The sequence below is a fragment of the Caretta caretta genome, chromosome 4 (genome assembly GCF_965140235.1).
Source record: "Caretta caretta isolate rCarCar2 chromosome 4, rCarCar1.hap1, whole genome shotgun sequence".
NCBI lineage: Eukaryota > Metazoa > Chordata > Testudines > Cheloniidae > Caretta > Caretta caretta.
Genome location: NC_134209.1, coordinates 19,620,844 through 19,637,606, shown reverse-complemented (window position 1 = coordinate 19,637,606; position 16,763 = coordinate 19,620,844). Strand labels below are relative to the sequence as shown.

At 44.1% G+C, this 16,763-nt stretch overlaps 2 protein-coding genes across 5 annotated transcripts in view; one reads left to right on the top strand and one right to left on the bottom strand.

The window, feature by feature from the left end:
* LOC125635102 (UDP-glucuronosyltransferase 2C1-like) overlaps nt 1-6,707 on the top strand; it is a 31,352-nt gene extending 24,645 nt beyond the window's left edge. For both annotated transcript variants that reach the window (XM_048846340.2, XM_075127431.1), the window contains exons 4-7: nt 2,542-2,673; nt 3,354-3,441; nt 4,794-5,013; nt 6,049-6,707. In XM_048846340.2, coding sequence (XP_048702297.2) covers nt 2,542-2,673; nt 3,354-3,441; nt 4,794-5,013; nt 6,049-6,328 — 720 coding nt within the window. In that variant the 3' untranslated portion in view covers nt 6,329-6,707. The remainder of the gene's footprint in view (nt 1-2,541; nt 2,674-3,353; nt 3,442-4,793; nt 5,014-6,048) is intronic.
* Nucleotides 6,708-11,339: 4,632 nt separating this feature from the next.
* YTHDC1 (YTH N6-methyladenosine RNA binding protein C1) overlaps nt 11,340-16,763 on the bottom strand; it is a 33,269-nt gene continuing 27,845 nt past the window's right edge. For all 3 annotated transcript variants that reach the window (XM_048846336.2, XM_048846337.2, XM_048846339.2), the window contains 5 exons: nt 15,086-15,122; nt 14,954-14,993; nt 14,806-14,868; nt 12,835-12,969; nt 11,340-12,319 (listed from right to left, as the gene is read on the bottom strand). In XM_048846336.2, the coding sequence (XP_048702293.1) occupies nt 12,101-12,319; nt 12,835-12,969; nt 14,806-14,868; nt 14,954-14,993; nt 15,086-15,122 (494 nt within the window). In that variant the 3' untranslated portion in view covers nt 11,340-12,100. The remainder of the gene's footprint in view (nt 12,320-12,834; nt 12,970-14,805; nt 14,869-14,953; nt 14,994-15,085; nt 15,123-16,763) is intronic.

Sequence of the window (16,763 nt, the reverse complement as noted above, 5' to 3'; positions counted from 1 at the left end):
AGGCTATTGGGTGGATTCCAGTCTGCCCTCCGGGGGTCCTCTGGTTATTTCCACTTGATGCCTTCTTCAGCCGATGGACACTGGATTCTTAGGAAGGCACCTCCCTGATCATTCAGTTATTTTCCACACCAGGCATCCATCCACATACATCCTCTATCTCTATTTTAATCAGAATTATTAACAAAGAGGGATGAATACAACAAAAGGGCGGGGAGTCTCTGGGTGCTGTTTCTGTTACAGAGTATTGCTTTGAGTCTCTCTCTGTGTGCGAGTAGTTGTTGTTGTTACAAAGAATTGCTTTGAGAACAGACTCTGTCTTAGAATGTACTACTAACACAATTAGCAGCTTGCAAGTTTCACACAGAGAGGGAGAGAAACAGTACCAAAAACCAAGAGACCTCTGTGGCGGTTCAGTGATGAGACAGAACACAGCTTTTTCCAAGCAAGCAGGCTGGTCACCTGAGATGGGCATTCTGCCCCCCCGCCTTCCACCTTCTCCTTTTATTATATTTCTCCCCCCTAAGCATTACACACTGCTACCACAAAAAGAATGTATGACGTTAATTCATATACTTAGTTACCATCCCCTATCTACTACAATCCTGGTTCTCAGGCCTTGAGCCCAGGCTAAGAAAGCCTCCCACAATTGCTGTCCAAACAATCAAGTTCTCATGGTTCATGTCTAGCCCTTGTCCTTGGATAGAGCAATGTGTGCATTGCTTCTACGAAACAGTCAGGGTGTGCCCCGCCTGCTTCCAGGTGGAATAGCTAAACATTAACCCTTCAGACCTCTTAATTAGTAATACCCTGGAATTTAAACTATGGGAAATCAAACTCATTTGTGATTTTAATACAGAACTTCTTTAATATGATCCAGCATAATCCCCCTTTTGACACTAAGATTTATAATCGTCAGTGTCACTTTCTATGTAGCCTATTCAAGAGAAGGTACTGTGAGGCAATTTTGAGTTTGTGATTCCAATTCATCCCACATACATGATCCTAGTGATGTATCTTTACTACAAGGTTCTGGGGCAACAGGCAAGGTGAGGCACACCCACTTTTGAGGAGTCCATTCGGTACAACCTCTAGTGTCCAATAGCTTCCCTCCCTCCCCAGCCCACTGGCTCGAGGTCCAGGGTTGCCAGAAGGATCCCATGTGTAATATGGGGAGTGGGCTAACCTTTGTGATTTTAATACAGAACTTCTTTAATATGATCCTACACTGGTATGCGAGAGGCCCAGGGTCAGGTACCTGCTCTTCCTGATTTCAGACTTGAATCTGACTCTCCCGTATCAGCCCTATATCCACCAGGCCATTCTAGGGTTGATGTGTTGTGTCGTCTCCCACATCTGTATTGCTGTTTTTAGCAGCATAACATCTGGCCGCTGGAGCCTTTGGCGGGGGGAAGCAACAGGGAAAGGTGCCAGCTGCTCCCTGCTGCACAGCCCTCCCCTCCACAGGGAAAGGCTCTGCCCATTCCCCGCGGCAGGGAAAGCCTCTGGCAGGGGCAAAGCAGCAGGGACAGACTGAGCCTTTCCTTGCCGCTTCCCCTCTGCCAGAGCCCTTTCCCTGACACCGGCAGCTGTGCACTGCAGCATGGATGTGGTGCACTTTTCCCTGCAGCGTGTAGCTGCATATACGCTACGCGCTGACGAAAGTGGTGTGTAGTGTAGACGTCGCCTGGGTCGGATAGAAATGATGGCCAGATGGAACTGCTCGGCACCAACAGCTAGCAAACGCTGACGAGAAAAGTTTTGTTAAACCAAGAAAAGGAGGACTTGTGGCACCTTAGAGACTAACAAATTTATTTGAGCAGAAGCTTCCGTGAGCTACATGAATCCGATGAAGTGAGCTGTAGCTCACGAAAGCTTCTGCTCAAATAAATTGGTCAGTCTCTAAGGTGCCACAAGTCCTCCTTTTCTTTTGCAAATACAGACTAACCCGGCTGCTACTCTGAAACTTGTTAAACCAGTTACCCACGCAATCCCTTTTTTTTTAAAGCTAGCCAGTGGATCATTATACCTGTGTCAGGTAGATTAAAGAACCCTCTGCTATAAGAAATTTCCCCATGTAGGTGCTTAGAGACCATGATCAAATAACATTTTAGCCTTCTCTTTGATAAGCTTTGTATTTACATAAACATATGTCTCTTGCCATGTGTATTTCTATTGACTACCTTTCACCTATTTCAATCTGAAGTGCATTGAAAAGTGGGTTAGAATTTAAAGTGATAGCTTGTCATTTTAAGGGGGTTTCTGCTCCTGCTTGCAGACTACTCTGTAGGGAAGCTGCGGTCAGTCTGCAAAAGAGCCAGCCTAGGGCATGGTGGATTGAGTTGTGCCTCTCTCCCTGAGGTGCTTCTGTATTTGGTTGTTGTGTGTGAGATTTCTGGAGTCTAAGGAAAAAACAGTGTTACGCTTAGACCTTTCAGGTTAGAGTATTTTGGTTTTATTTCGTAGGTGGGCCATGAACAGAACACAACCGCACTGGATGGTGTGGCTGCTTTCCAAAATTAAAAGGCTCTTGTCTCTCTTCAGGAAATGGAAGAGTTTGTCCAGAGTTCAGGGGAACATGGTATCGTGGTGTTTTCTTTTGGCTCAATGATTTACAACTTAACCGAGGAGAAAAGTAAAATGGTTGCCTTGGCCCTCAGCCAGGTTCCACAAAAGGTCAGTTTCTGTAAATGATCTACATTCCTGCCAACAAGATCAGCAGCACTGCTGTAAAATCCCTGCTTCCCTCAGGCCACAGCTTTCAAACTGCATTGCCTAAAGGTAGGCTCTTTACTTCCACTCAGTGTAAGTGCTCTGATTTTTTTTCTCCCCCCCCCCCCCCCAGCAGCTCCAGTTGAAGTCACTGGGTTTGGGGCTTGCAAAGAAGCAGGGCTGAGTCCTGAGTGGTCACAGAAATTGAATTTATAGTATTTTTCTTGTATATGACTCACTTGAACGAAACCACGTGGGGTGAGTTCCCATACCAAAATGAGGCAGTGTGGACTAGTGGATAGAGAGCAGGACTGGGTTCCATTCCTGGTTTGGCCACTGGCCTGCTGGGTGACCTTGGGCAAGTCACTTCACCACCTGTGCCTCAGTTTCTCCATCAGTACAATGGGGATAATACTGCTCTCAAAGCTAATAAATAGTATAATACCCTATTACAAAAGTGTGTAAATAACTCAAGTGCTCAAAAGAAGCCTTGCTAAAGCAGGGCCTGATCTAAAGCTCATTGAAAGCAATGGAAAGACTCCAGTAGACATCAGTGGTCTTTGGATCAGGCTCCAGATTTGCATTGCAGTGCAATAGTGCAGCTTGAACCACAGCTCGTGTATCTTCAAACATTTTCATTCAAGGTTCTTTGGAGGTACAAAGGGAAGAAACCAGAAACTTTAGGACCCAACACTAGGATTTATGACTGGATACCCCAGAATGACCTGCTTGGTAAGACTCTGTGCTGGAAATGTTCCTAGCTGAGCTTTTCTCAGTATTGACAAGCGTGTTCCCTCCCCACTTTACTCACTTTATTTATGACAAAAAGACTAGATTGCCCATTATACACACAAGCTAATCCTGTAACCAAATACAGTACCTCAGAGGTCACTTGGAGGCCAGGGTATTTAGTGTGTGTTATCTAGAGAGAGGTGCTTACTCAGCCTTAATTATACCCATGATGGTAGCAGAGCAAGGATAGGCTTCTCAAAGGTACTTGGCGGTTCTCAGCTGTAGGGACCGAAATAGCATTGCCCATAAAACCAGAGAGATAACATTGCTTTGTCCTGGGGCAACTACCCTTGGAATCAGTGTGTGTGGCTCCCCTGACAAAAACTAGAGTAAATACAAAGAAGGGCAGCAGAAGTGATGCAAAAACTGGAGTTATACTGGGATAAACTGGAGTACTGGGAGTGAATCAGGCCCGGTAACTGGTGTGTAGCATTTAAACATAAGTACCTAGAAGGCAGCCACTGCCTTTCCCTTCTTATTTGTATTCTATTGAATCTTTTTTTACAAAAATAAGGGGATAATGGGGGCATAAAAAGAGCAAAGAGTGAAGGGAGGGGAAGGAAAGAAAGAGGGGAACCGAGGGGAAAGGAGAGTGACATCTCAGTTTCCATCTGCTAGGGATTAGTCAAAGGTTTCAAAAAGTTTAACCAATTTGAAAATACTTGGTCTGAGGTCCCTCTTCTCTGAAACGGGACCCGCCCTTTAACTGCCAGGTCAGCAGAGCCACTGAGCCAGGAATCTAGCCGAGCAATCGGAATCGTCTGGCTAGAAGCACGGCTCTAGAAAGCCGAGCTTTCTGTGAGTTGGAGAGTTGCCCAGCTGATGGGATAGATCCCAAAGCACACATCGGGGAAGTAGTTTTTAGGGAGGTTCTGTATCTATCATCATCATAACCCTCCTGCCTACTTCTAGCCAAAAGGATTGTGTCCCAGGGCAGCCCCAGAACATGTGAGCCAGCGCGGCTCCAGGAGACCCACTTTTCCAGCTGCATCCAGGCACTGTAACCTGTGCGGGGATCGGTGTGAATAAAATACAACTTTCTGCTGGGTCAGCCTTAATCGTAGATCAATAGCAGAGTCTGTAACGTTTTGCAAGGTATTTCCCCATTGGCTAGGGTTGAAGCATGTACATACCATTATCCGTCCCTAATGCTAGTCTGGAGTAATCAGGACTAGCCCCTTGTCAAACTAATCATTATTTACCTAGTTTGTACAAAATTGTTGCCTTCTTCCCTGGAATCTGATCATTTATGTACCTCATCGTTCCTAAACGCTTCTCTCCTCCTATTCCAGGCCACCCCAAGGCCAAAGCCTTTATTACTCATGGTGGAACCAACGGGATCTATGAAGCTATCTACCATGGGATTCCCATGGTTGGGATTCCCTTGTTCGCTGACCAGCCGGATAACATTGCTCACATGAAGGCGAAAGGAATGGCAGTCGAGCTGGATTTTAACACAATGCAAGCCCAGGATTTAATTGATGCATTGAATGTGGTCATTAACAACTCCAGGTGAGTTCAGTCTCTGCCTAATGGGACAGGGTTGTAGTAGCTGTGTTGGTCCAAGGATACTATCAAACCTGCAGCAGCTCCTGGAAGGTGTGGTCCGGAAATCAATTTCCCTCATATTGTATTTTGTGATCTCTTTGGGAAAGATCGCTCTGAAAAGGCCTTGGAGCAGCCCCTGAGATTGTGTAGTCCTCTGCTCCCTTCTTGGAGCAAGTCTGAATGAAGTCACCCAGCCAATTTCCAATTCACACATACGACGGGCAAACTTCTTCTTGGCTAGTTTGTGACACTGAGTCTTGGCTTCCCAACTTGCTACCACTGTCTGTAGGGACCAAAACCTTTAGCACTGGGGGAATTCCACCCGTCTCAAGCTGTGAAACATGAGATCTGCAGGGAAAACCCTGCAAATTATCTTCCCAGAAGTATTTTTTGCAAGAGAAAATGACAACAGAAAAAGCTGGACGCTAGGAATGTCTTGTGGCGAACCCTCTGAAGAAGTCTCATTATGTAATAGCAAACTGGGGCTAGCTTATCTTTTCGGCCCACTTTAAATCTTGACTCAGGCCATGAGACTTATGTCAGCCCTCACTGCAGTTATTAAATCGCTTGTGTGTGTGCGCACACTTGGCTCCTTAAGTCGGCAGTGCGCGTCCTCACCAGGAGCACTAGTATTGATTGCATTGTCAGTGCGGGGCATTGTGGGACGGCTCCTGAAAGCCAGCAACCGTCACCGTAAGCAATGCATCGTCTGCACTGACACTGCGTCGCCCTGATGACATCGACCATGACTCTACACCGCTCGGGGAGAGGCTGTCACTAAATCGGCGTAGAGAGGCACTTACGTCAGCAGAGCCAAATTTAAGTGAAGACGCTTCCACAGCTAGGTCAACACAAGGCAGCTTACGTTGACTTGACCCTGTAGTGTGGAGCAGGGAGCCTGGTCAGCGATCCCTTTGCTTGCTAGTTGCCCCATACAGTAGGGAAAGCGCTGTTTCAGAATAACCACCATGTCATTTTTGTTCCCCCCGATTCCTTCAGCTATAAAGAAAATGCAGTGAGATTATCCCAGATTCACCACGACCAGCCCATAAAGCCTCTGGACAGAGCTGTCTTCTGGATCGAATTTGTCATGCGCCATAAAGGGGCAAAGCACTTGAGACCAGCAGCTCACGAGCTCACCTGGTACCAGTATCACTGCCTGGACGTCCTGGCGTTCTTGCTCACCTGTGCAGCAGCTGCTGTTTTCATTGCTGTCAAATGCTGCTTGTTTTGCTGTAAGAAATGTGGTAGGATTGTAAAGAAGAAGAAAACGGAGTAGGTTTGCTGTTCCCCTGGGCCTGGTTCAGCTTGTTCGTGGTCCTGTTGATCTAGGCACATGCTTGAAGTGAGGTGCATGCTGAAATACCATGCGTAGCCAGGGCCGTGTTCTGGTGAAGTAGTATCAGGAAAGTTACGCATTTAGCGAATGTGATGTTTACAGTAACTTTCTTTTGGCTTGAATAAGAATGAATACTTAGCTGGATCCACCAATCTGACTTCTTCAGTGATTACACAGGGACTTGTCAGATGCTAACTGTGGCAATGATTTTCAAAATGTAACTTTCTGGAGACTTTATTTAAAAGGACAAAGCCCAACTGTTTTAGGTTCTTTGCTGTGTCTTCCACCTGCAGGTATTAAAGTTGATTTGCCCACCCTGCGATCTGTGTGTGTCTTCACTAGATCATCCAGAACCAAAGTGTCCATGTGTCTGTTGGTATGGCTCCTGGAGGAGCAGACACTGACTAGTTCGGAGCTCAGATAAGCAATCTGATGCTCCTAGAAGATGCCCACCAGAAAGGCCAAGACTTCTGAAAATAGCCATCTGTCTGTAGGTTCCTATGTCTATATTTAAGTGTCTTAATAGATACCCTGATGTTCGAATGTTCTGGGCATGCAGCAGCTGCTTCCAACTTCAGTGGGACATGCTGGGTACTCAACGTGTTTGAAAAATCAGGATTTTTAGCAACCATGGTGAGGATTGAGGAATTGGATTTGCAAAGTTAGGTGCGCTACTCCCATTGAATTTCACCAGACGCCCTTGGCCTCCTTCCAAAATCTCAGCCAAAGAGAAGAACTTCACGTCCCATGTCTGAAAGCCTTGTCTAGAGTATAAAATCGGAATGGTTGATGTCATGATATGGAGGCTCCAATCATATCCTTTCTGCATTGTGTCTCATGTGAAAAATCTTTCCAAAGTTTAATGAAACTTTGCCCTGAGTTTAATTTCTGTGGGTGAAGACACAATTTGATGGTTGAGAATTATAGTGCTGGGAATTCAGTAGGCATGTGCTAGAGTGTGGGCCCAAGAAAGGGGGTGGCTGTTAGAAGGGCAGGGAACTCTCTACGCAGGGAATATCACAGTCTCAACAGTGTAGCAATCCCAGGGGTCAAACCAGTACACAGGGGGATCCAGGAAATGGCAGAATAACTCTAGAGGGGTTTTATGGGAATCTAGGTCTGCCCCCTTTGCTCCATAGTATCCAGTGCTCAGCCTCCAACCCCTGGCCCAGAGCAACCCAGCAAGCTGAAGAAAGAGCTGCTCTGTCCAACCATGGTGGGGAAACTGACTGGGTGTGGTGGAAGGTATTCCACTGTGTTCCATCCCCTCCATATACCATGCATGCATTCTTCTGGCCTGCTGTATTGAGCTGCCCCATGCTGCAGGACTCCCTTTTCCCAGTGGTCCCTCTTCTGTGGGGTGTGGAAAGTTAGCCTTAGGGCACACAGGCTCAGTTCATCCTGCTAGCTGGCCTCCACAGCAGAAATGGCAACTTGCACATCCTGACAGCTGCCAGAGCTCCCTGAAGACTCGCATTAACTTCAGTGGGCTTTGGCTCAGGCCTTAGCTCATCATGCCACTAGTAATTCCCAAGCATCTACTGCCATACACAGGAGTGGGTCACCTGTGCTACAGCATTCCAGAGCTGGTGGAGAGGACACCTGCCTAATACCGGGCCTTGTGGCTTCATTGGTCTGTAAGAGGTTGACTTAAAATGCTCCACTCCTGGAAACGCCAAGTGGAACTGCTAATTTCCCTCAGTAATTGGCAAACTTATTATCTATATAGTGGGCCAACTCCCCAGCAGCTATAAATCCGTATAAATTGTTCTGCTGAGCGCCATGAAGCTGTGCCAATTTTATAACGGTCGAGGATCTGTCCCATTTATGATCCTGTGATTTGCAGTATTGTGTGGTTGCTACAATAAGCTAGCCACCAGATCATGTTTAAGAATGCTTTTAAAATTGCCTTTGTCAGACTTGGGTTGCATTTGTAAATGATCCAGTGCCTAATGAAAGGCAACTTACATTTGCCTGCAGACAAAGCTGCTAGAGAAAAGAGTAAGGTTCTTCCTTTACTGCATATATTTTGTTGCCCCACACAAGCTTATTTTATTAGCACTAATTTTTGGAGCTGGTTGTGACAAATCTTAAGCCTTCAGTTAGTTCAAAGCTATGTAAACCCTTAAATATAGACAATGGAAAAATGGCTCTGTTCCTAAAAGCTAAAGCTTCGATGCTAAACTGAAAATGGGACACTTCAATGTTGGTGGCGATTTAGGAGACTCTAGAATCCAGGGCCTACCCTAGCAGATATGCTGAGTATAAGACACACTAATTTGAATGGTCACGTTTCTGAGCATACTTACACTGAGTATACAGAAAAATACCTAAAATTGGTCATCAGCTATTGACACTAGAGTTATGTGATCTATCGAGATTCCCCTTGTAGCTGCAGTGCACAGCTGGTGTAAACTGCCCTATTGTAATCACTTGGGTGGAGCTAGGCCAGTTCACACCAGAGGATTAGGTCAATTAGCTATTACAAAATGTCTACAGAGAGCTACAGATTGCATAGGTCTGTGCTGGAACTCTGCAAAAATCTGTGCCCCTGATCCTACGGTGAGATGCATGCAGGCTGAATGAAGTCAGTGGGAGCTGCATGTGCCCTAGGGTGTGCCCATAGAGGCAGCTGGCATGAGCACAGCCTTGATTGCTGACATATAAAAAACATTCAGAGATTTGATACTGGGAAACGTGAAGCCAAAGTAAGTTAGCTAGACCTGCTTGGAAGAGGGGGAAGGGGGGGGGGGGGGGGGAGAGTTCGTGTTTCACTGAGTTTTGACCAGCTGTAGTCTTAAGGCAAAACTGTGAGCCTACTCCATGAAACCCCATTATCATGACCCTATCCCTCCAGGAAGATCTCTGCATGAGTGAGGGCATGCAGTTTATTTGAATGTAAAAGGTCATACAGATTCAGGCTCTTGTGTAATTCAATGCTTGTTGCACTGGTTGAATGAGCTAGCTCCTTTCTGTGTGCTGCTTTAATACCTCTCCATCCCCACTGCTGCTAACCAAAATATTTGCTGCCTAGTGGATAGAGCTTTCAACAACGTGGGTTGATTTGTTAATAAAAGCAATTCCTATTATTGAGTGTCAAACTGATTCAGTCTATGTACGGTTTCTTCTACTAAAATATGCAAAGCTTAGGTTAATGCACATCAGTTCAAGTCAAGGAATTCAGCTGTAGAAGAGCCCACAGTAACCTGCCTTGCAATTTGTGCAGATGGACTGCTACCCACAGAAATTACCATGCACAGTTGCAAGCCTTACTTGACCAGGTTATTTAAAAGTTTGCTGAAGCAGGAGACAAACAAACAGAGAGGAAGTAGGACAGACTGAAGATGGACGAGAATAAGTATGTGGAGACAAAAGGGCTGCCTTCTTCAGAAAAACGTAGCAAGTTGAGTGCTAGACTTGCACAAGCCTGGCCCCAAGTGAAGGAGCTGAACATGTGAAATCTGGCGATAAACCTGCTTGGCTTTTATACTCCAGCAAGTCGCTGCCTCATTGCTACTGCCATAATTTATTCTTTTTAGGATGACACACACACACACACACACTAACTATAATTTGCCAGTTACTGAAGTAGCTCTGCAAGCCATGGTTCAGGTGATAAATTAAGGTGAAGGCAAATTACAGATAGCTTATGCATGGTTCAGCACTGTATGACAGCTGTAAGAGTCTAAACTTGCTAGGATGCAGAAGGTTGCTGCCACCTGTTATGTAACTGGAGCCAATGTAGCTTAGGTTGACTTACCGCGGTGTCTACACGGCACTGCGTCAACGAGCGATGCTCTCCCGTCGACTTCCTTATTCTTCTCGGGGAGGTGGAGTATCAGGGTTGACCAAAGAGCATTGATTTTGTAGGTCTTCACTAGACCCACTAAACTGACACCTGCTGCATCGATTGCAGCAGTGCTGATCTACCTGTAACTGTAGACATGGCCTAAGAATAATACATTTCAACCCAAAAGTTAACTCAGTAAAGTGAGAACAGGGAAATGCCTCTAACTGCATGCAGACAAGAGTGTTTTTTTCCAGTTAACTCTCAAGTTGTAGGTTAGCTCTCTGGTTTTTACTATTCCAAGTTTAAATTCAAATCTGTCCTGTTCAAGAGCATTTACAATACAGAAGTCAATGAAATATCCCATGGCATTTGCTATGGCATGTTAAGTATGTTGGCTCTGCACAGTGGGTGTGCGTCCTGTAATTTTGTTTGGATTGGGCAATTGATTGACATGGGGATGGTTTGGATCTCTCTTTCACTGGACTGGCACAGGGCTAGGACATTAAAACCAGATTGCTTCAACTCCGTGAGAGTAATTCTCCATAAGTAAGTTATTGAGGGCATAGTAGTTACACAGCTGCCCCACAAAAAAGAAAAGTTAACATTTTAACCAATTGAGTATTTTGTTCTGGTTTAATCCCAAAATCCATGAAACTCCTGCAGTGATTCAGGAAGATAGGACTATGAACCTACCTATTCCAATAAATGTTAGGTCGTGTCTACCCTACTGGCTAAACTGACACTGCAGTGATTGATGCAGCGGTGTTCATTTAGCGGGTCTGGTGAAGACGCACTAAATCGATCTGTACTCCGCCACCCCAGGAGGTGGAAGCTATGTCAACAAGAGAGCATCTCCCGTTGACCCAGCGCAGCGTAGACACCGCTGGAAGTCAACCTAAGTCACGTCGACTTCAGTTACATCATTTACGTAACTGAAACAGCGCAACTTAAGAGTCCCAGTGTTCGTGTAGGCCAGCCGTTAGTTTCGGGGATACTGAGCCCCAGCTTGTATCTGTTAAGGATAGCTGTCTGGGTTGAATTTCACCCATTGGAAATATCTTTACTGAGGAGGGAAAATAGGTAACTTCTGAATACACAGGCCAGCCTTCCTAGAACTGTTAGCAAACCTGGAAGCCTTTAAAATAACAAGCCAAACTAAAATTTCAATTGTTACCAATTTATTATTATTATTATTTTTTTTTTATAAAAAACAGTAGCAATGTAGAATACAGCCACATTTTCTGCTTCCACACACGCAAACTGTGACCATTCCAAGCAATGTGTACGTTTTAGAGAGAGGCTAGACAACAGCATGGACCAGAAGGTTACTGAACACAGGAAGATTTTTAAAAAGATTAAAAATTAGCTATCAATAGTGTCTTCTTAATATTGCTTTCATTATCGAAGACTGACAAAACACTCTACAGCGAAGGGGTTAGAAACCAGGAAAGCAAAAGGCTGCTACAGCACTGCCCCACGGGCAAAGCATCACACTTCCATCGGTGCGTTACCTGATAGCAGCTTTTTTTCCACTGAACCATGTGAAACGACATGTAAGAAAATAAAGCAAAAAAAAAAAAAATTATGGCAGTTATCCATCAATATTTAAAAAACCCTAGGATGAAGTCACTAGAAGTAGATGAACACTTATTGAAAAGGAACCAATATCTACATTCTTAACTGTTTCCCATTCTCCAATAAAAAGGTCAACTCAAATATCAACTTTGTGCATTTTTTCTTTTGGCTGATTGAGTTTTTCCAGTTCATAGTTTACTGCATGCTTGGAACAAAGAGGGTCATTGTAAAACCTTCTACACAACAAACTTTAAGTAGACAGCTGAAAATAAAGTGTACTACTTGTAAACACACAAAAAATACAAGCTTTGTTGTTCTGTTTCAAATGACCACTGGTTCCAGATGGATTATCTTCTATATCTGCCTCTTTCACCCCTGTCTCTGTCCCGCTCACAAATTCTCTCTCTCTCCCTTTCCCGATCTCGTCCCCGTTCTCGGTCTCTCCTGTTGTCTCTGGGACGATCGCGCTCCCTCTCCCGCTCTCTCTCACGAGGTCTGCTTCTCCGACCACTGACCACTGCTTGTGTGCGACGCAGAAAGTCATCTACCCTCATATCATAGTCGTGCTGTGAAAGAGAAGGACAATGCTATTTATTTAATTGCCCAGTCTGAAAGTCCCAGCACTTCACCCATCCACTACTAGGGCCTTTTGAAAACCCAGGATCAAAAGCAGCGGATAAGAAGAAACTTTAGCATAAACTTTTTCATAGCAGTGGCACAAGTTTCCTCCCCTCTCCAGACAAACAGATTCCAAAAAATCCTTACTGATTTGGACTTAATTTCAACCAGGGAAGTGTACGCATTGACAGTTGGAAGCCTTCCACACACCTGGGCCAAGAAATGGTGGGACTTGTGCTCCTAAGTCCCTCGGGGGTCTCAAAAGCACCCAAAGCCTTGATTTAGGCACCTCAGTGACCTGATTTCAAAAGTACATTTAGGAGCCCAGCTGTAAGGCCAAGATTTTCAGAAATAAGAAATCTCCTATATGTTTAGGTTCCTAACCACCCCCAAATTCCTCCCATTCCGAATTCTGCCGATCTGTATGATTTGCCCCTTCTCCTTTGCGGTCATGTACACTTACTACTCGTTTGTCTCGGTATCTTGCATCGTGTGGCACAGGGTGGTGTCCTGAGTATGGAGGGTGAGCTTGAGGTGGAGGAGCATGGTGCTGATAATAAGGGTGATGGGGAGGCTGTTCCATAGCTGGGTAGGGTGGCTACAATGAAATTAAAGGCTGTTTGTTGAACACTCCGAGATACAGTGCGTATCACCCGTAAAGTTAGGGTTACAAGTACAATTTACCTGCCACTCTGAAGGGAAACAAATACAACATTTAAATATATTCTCCTCTGCAGGTGGACTGTGGTTTAAAACATTATCTTGCATACAGAGTGTATGGCAGGACACTGCAGAGATTCCAACCAGATCTTCTCACTGAACTTCAGCTACCAGCATTTATTTAAAACTATATCCCAAAAGCACTTAAAGATACTCATCCGCATGCCTGACAAAGAGAAATACTGTGAACACTTCAGCTTTCGTGAGTTCACTAGGTGTTGTACTGGCTACCTATTACAGGATGGAGTCATGCAGACAAGCATATCCTGGGCTGAGTGAGTTTTCAAGGCCAAAGCACCTGTTATTCCACTGAGTTTTATTAGGATATTCACATTTTGAAAGCAAGGCCTATTCCACAAGATAAAAATACGCAGCCAAAAAGCCAGAAGCTAAACTGATTATATATATAAAAAGAGCAGCATTCTGGCCATTCTCTTCCATGTCCCCCCATCCTCAAACAAGTTGCTTCCCCTCAACTTGTCGTACTTCCACTCCCTGCATTAGCCAGGCCATTCTCCCATCAATAGTCACCACAGTGTTTTGCTTGCATAGTGATTCCAAATTGAACTGCTTGGGAGGACTGGATTCGAGTGTAAATGCGTATTTAGCCAGCCTCTAGAGACGGGATGGGTAGACGGACATGGGTCACAGAACTGAGTTTTCTCTGAAGAGCTATTCCCTTCCTGCAGTCTGATAGTACCATTTGTTCAAGTATTTTTGTATACATTGGCTTTTTTTTGTTCAGCTAGGAGTGAGAAGCCATGGGGGCATCTTTGCTGCTGGCAAACCATTTGACAATTCCCAAGTACAAGAGTCACAGCAGAGATCATGCTATAAATACACAAGTGTTATTGAGAAATAACCGCACAGTGACTATCCAACTCCAGACACAGCCAGAACGCAGGGAATTGGATAACTGAGAATAACTAGTTATTCCTCAGTAACTGCAGATCATTCCTGCCCTCCAATTGGCAGAGAACCCCATCTCAGTATAACAAAGATAGCAACTGGTACATTATCGTGCACTCAGCGTATGTCTATTTGTTTGCTGGTATGTATATTCAACTGAATACACAAAGGAACAAAAAAGCCAGTGCCACAGAGCAGCATGCCTAACCAGGACCATGCTAAATACACTCCAGTGCTTCCTAGATGCTTTACTGCCCATGCCAGACAACTCTTGCACTGTACCAGAGTGTATCTTCTACCATGCAGGTTCCCGGTGCCACAGACCCATCAGTGGCCAGTTTCCCTCCTGCTGTATTCTGTATTCCTAGCCAACCTTCTTCAAATATTGATGGATTACTGGTCTGATCACATCCATTATAGTGCATTGGAAGGAGAGTTCTGTTGTGGTTTTTGTTTTTTTTTATGAGAACAAATTTCCTCACTTTTTTTTTTATGCATTCAAACTAAGCTGGATTCCTATGTCCTAGTACGTATTAGATTGTCAAGACAGCTTCAAGATACAAATATGTTGTTTGATCACTGTTAGAGAGAGTGATTACAATATCTTGACATTACCTATTGTAATTCGCCCCATTCAATTTTGTTTCCCTGCAACACTTCATAATTTACTGTACACAGCAGAAGTACCTGGCACTTTACTAAACAGAGTACGAAGGCTGAGAGCAGCTCAGGAAGAGCAGACACATCCACATGGTAATGTGGGGGTTATTTTCAATTAGAAAATGAAGCTGAACAAGACACAAACCATTCCTTGCCATGGTGGCGGTGGTCCCATGCTGTGGAATTCCCTCACGTAATCATTGTAGGACTACAATGAAAGAGAACAACATGAACATTTGATAACAACTTTGGAAGTGCAAGAAGTTATGTTAAAAACAAATGCATCAACCTACCCCATTTAAAAACACATCTCGGCGAACTCCTGAAAATCGTCTGTTGGGAATAAGATTTGTAAAACTCAATCCAGGTGATTGATATCAACAAGTTACCAGGACATAAAAATGAATAATATGAACACATCTTACCTGTCTACTTCTTGATACCTGGGATCCTTTATATACCCTGTTCAAACATCAAGCAGCGTTATCAATCCAATTTACCATTCACCATAACAATCCTAAATTACAGTCGTTAACATCCACCCTTCCACTGCAACAACCTCCTCTTACAGGTATGTTCTTGTATGCACTGCTGTTCTTATCTCACTTCAGAAGCGCTTGCAAAACAGTTTCTACAGACTTACAGCGGGTCTTTGATGGTAAATGAATGGCATACACAAAAGGGCATTCCAGCGTTAAAGAATGGATAAATACACTCTTATGAACTTGCATGCAGTACCAAAAAAGAATTGGGAAGGGGATATTTCTGCAGACAAGGACTAGACTGAATTGCTTGGCAATGCTCATGCACTTGATTATTGGCATGTATTGATTAACTGGTCAAGATTTCTACCTATTAACTGCGTGTCCAACAGACAGGGTTAATCTGGACAGCTCGATGCAACTATTGATGGAAGTTTCTTGAGAGATTAAAAATTAGGTCAAAATTTACAATGGATTATGATGGCACTAGTATAGCCTTAAAAAATGAGCAATTGGCACCTCTCGCTTTAAGCGGTTCCACAAAAAGCATTTGTAAAAGGTGGAAGGAATCAGGACATAGTAAAGCATTTTTGTAGTGCTACAGAAGTGATTTTTTAACTTGAATTCTCAGCTGTAAATAATGCTCTTGGAAGTTTGACTAATGATGACTGCACTCTATTGAAGTAACTCTTCTTTGAAGAAATCAGCCTCTGAAGTCTATTCAAACTGGACACTGAAATATAAGCAGGCTTTTTAAGGTTTAGAAATCTACTACGGAAATAATGCATTATAAGCAGAAGTGCACATTCCATTAAGACTTCCTGGACTGAAGTCTGTCCTGTCCCAACACTGCCTTTTTCAGCAGCAAAGGTACCCTGGTAATACTGCAATCTGTGGCTGTTGTATTTACACTGCTGAAAAAGCTATTTTATTTCTGAAGACCCTAACTTTTCCAGCTGAACCTCCTCTCCACCCTGCCAGTGGACCACTCTTGGGAAAAAAAAAAAAAAGCATGAGGACTCTCTGACCCGCTTTATACCAAGTTTTTAAAAGTTTCTCTGAAAACAAAATGGGAACTTCTAGTACCATCCCACACATGACTTATGGGTCATGGGGCCCCAGTTGTGAATCCCAGTTAAAAGTCTACAAAAAATGGTACAAAAAGTTCTCAATTCATTGCAAATAAATGCTTGTCAATCACCAATTTAAATTTGAAACCAATATAAAGATTATGGAAAAAAGTTAACATATGTCTATCATGGCCTATTTTTTCAGCTTTTCATTGAAAGTGGTACTTTGATAGTTCACCTTCACGATTAAGTTTCAGGTTACCGTTTACGGGCAAGAAGGCACTCATCATAGAAATGAAACACTCCCACCATTTAGGAAGCAATGGAGTTTGAAATGGTTATTTTAACTGTCTGGGTTACCACCTAATATAAGCAGGGTGGCCCAATTACTTTATGACTACTGAAGAATTTACACTAAACTTAAGGTGGGATTTTCAAGAGGGCTCAACACTGGCCTAACTCAGCTCCCAGTGAAATAAGTGGGAGATTTACCATCAACTTCAATGAGAGGAGAGGTAAGCAAAGCTGAGCGCTTTTGAAAAATCCCACTC